This window comes from Penaeus vannamei, chromosome 9 (assembly GCF_042767895.1).
Source record: "Penaeus vannamei isolate JL-2024 chromosome 9, ASM4276789v1, whole genome shotgun sequence".
NCBI classification, from domain to species: domain Eukaryota; kingdom Metazoa; phylum Arthropoda; class Malacostraca; order Decapoda; family Penaeidae; genus Penaeus; species Penaeus vannamei.
In genome coordinates, this window is record NC_091557.1 from 35201641 (window position 1) to 35204140 (window position 2500).

General features: G+C 47.3%; 1 protein-coding gene across 1 annotated transcript in view; it reads left to right on the top strand.

The window, feature by feature from the left end:
* LOC113829596 (uncharacterized) overlaps window positions 1-2500 on the top strand; it is a 70242-nt gene that overhangs the window by 61744 nt on the left and 5998 nt on the right. The window contains exons 33-34 of the mRNA XM_070125020.1: window positions 1-112; window positions 2280-2364. The exon at window positions 1-112 is cut by the window's left edge and continues 40 nt beyond it. Of these exons, the coding sequence (XP_069981121.1) occupies window positions 1-112; window positions 2280-2364 (197 nt within the window). The remainder of the gene's footprint in view (window positions 113-2279; window positions 2365-2500) is intronic.

Consider the following 2500-nt stretch of genomic DNA (forward strand, 5'->3'; position numbering starts at 1 on the left):
CCGAGGGGGGCGGGGAGGAGGCCACGCTGCTCACCGGCGACCACCTGCGGCAGCTGGAACTCCGCGTCGCCATGGCTAAGAAGACGCAGGATCTGGCCGCCAAGAAGCGCAGGTGAGAAGAGGAGGGGGAGGGGAGGGGAGTGAGGGGTGTGTGGGTAGTGGGTGAGGGGGAGGGGGTGTGGGTAGTGGGTGAGCAGGGAAAGGAGGGGGTGTGGGTAGTGGGAGAGCGGTAGGGGGAGAGAGAGTGGTGTGTGGGTAGTGGGTGAGGGGGAGGGAGGGGTGTGTGGGTAGTGGGTGAGGGGGAGGGAGGGGGTGGCGGTAGTGGGTGAGCAGGGGGAAAGGAGGGGGTGTGGGTAGTGGGAGAGCGGTAGGGGGGAGAGAGGGGTGTGTGGGTAGTGGGTGAAGGGGAGGGAGGGGTGTGTGGGTTGTGGGGGAGGGGGCGGGATTGTGGGTATTGGGGGTGGAGGGGACAGGGTTGTGGGTAGTGGGGGAGGGGAAGAGGTAGGGAGGGGTGTGGGTAGTGAGGAGAGGGGACGGGGTTGTGGGTAGTGGGGGAGGGTGTGTGTGGGTAGTGGGGGAGGCGGAGGTGGAGGGAAGGGGGTGTGGTTAGTAGGGGAGGAGCCGGGTGGGAGGTGTCCCATGGGGAGAAGGATAGGATGGGTGGTAGAGGGAGGTTGGGTGGGCGAGGGGGTAGCGAAGGGAGGGAAGGGAGAGGGGTGGATGGTTGCCCAAGGAGGGGTACGTGGCCGGGGTTAGGGAGGGAGGGGTGGGGGTGGGAAGAGGGAGGTGTAGGTTGGGGGTGAGGGGAGGGGGAGGTTAAGAGGGAGGGAGGGAGGGAGGAGGTGGGTTGTGGGAGGGGGAAATAAATAGGGGTGTAGGTAGATAGGAGAAGGGGTGGGGATGGTGGAGAAGAAGAGGGGGGGGGGAGCGCTGGGGATTTAAATGTCGTTTGTTGTTGTCTCCGCCTTCTTTTCCTGTTTGTTTTTGTTGGTGTTTGTTGGAGTGTTCTTGTTTGTCTTTTTGCTGTTGGAATCACTGTGATTGTTGGTATGAATTCTTCTTCTGTCATTATCGTCTTCATCTTCATATCATAACCAACAGCATAATCATCATCATCACCATCATCTTCATCTTTATTATCACCACCATCTTCATCATCATCATCATCATTATCATCATTATCATCTTCATCATCATTATCATCTTCATCATCATTATCGTCCTCATCATCATCATCATCAATCATCTTCATCATATCATCATCATCATCATCATCGTAATCGTAATTATGCACCGATATTATTGACAAACAATAATGATTAATGATCATAATAGAGATAATGATGGTAAGGCTAACAAAAATTGATGGTATTCACGATGATGATAATGAGTTTAATGATAACAATTACAAAGATAATGATGACTATAACATAAACGGCAAAAACAACGACAATAATGATAATGATAGTGGTGGTAGTAATAGTAATGATAATCAAATATAATAGCGATAACAATAGCAGCAATATTATTGACAAAAATGGTAATGATGAATGATGCCGTCAATAATAATAGCGACAATGATAATAAAACAATCGTCGATAGCCATAATTAGCGTAATGACTGCATCAAAAGACCAAGGAAAATCATTAAACACAGTAGTATTAACCCGAAGTCGTAGTACATTATTACATGTTTACATACGTGTAGTAATAACACATGAAAGTAACAATTACCATAATCCTTGATATCGTTATTACGACACTAATGAGGATATTCATAACCTCGACAAATGAGAACCTGGCTTGGTAAAGTATGAATTATGAGGAAATTCAAGCATCAGATGAGGTATATTATCTCCCATCCTTTCGGGCCGAGAGAAATGCACTGCAGTTACAAAAGACAAACTGGCAACTATCGCAAACCTACAGGTGTACGATAATTCAAATCAATTTGATATTCAACTATTCTGTTTTTCTCCCCTTTTTTTTATTTACCGTTCTCCCTTTTGACCACAATGGCCTCGTTGATTTATTAAGTGTGATCTTTAAAGACGGAAAACCATAATGTAGGGTGTTATCCAACATACGAGAAACATGGACAAAGCAGGCTAAACTAACGCCAATGTATTATTGACATTATCGCATACGGCAAAAGAAATCGATGTTACACAAAATAATTCGTAGTACATAGACAGTATTTTTTCTACAAAAAGTGTTTTTTATTTGACCTTAAACTTATCTGAACTTGAATAATGTAAAGTGCATATGCGTTGTACACAGAGAGGGCCGGGCAGAACGTCGCTACCTTGCTATGCAGGTGGAGCAGCTGCGGCGCAAGTTGGACCACCTGCGGAACACCTGCCAGGTACGTCGATGGCCATACTCGTTACGCCGGGCTCTGCCTCCCTCTGGCTCTCTCCTCTCTCTTTCTTTCTCTCTCTATTTCTCTCTCTATTTCTCTCTCTCTATTTCTCTCTCTCTATTTCTCTCTCTCTCTCTCT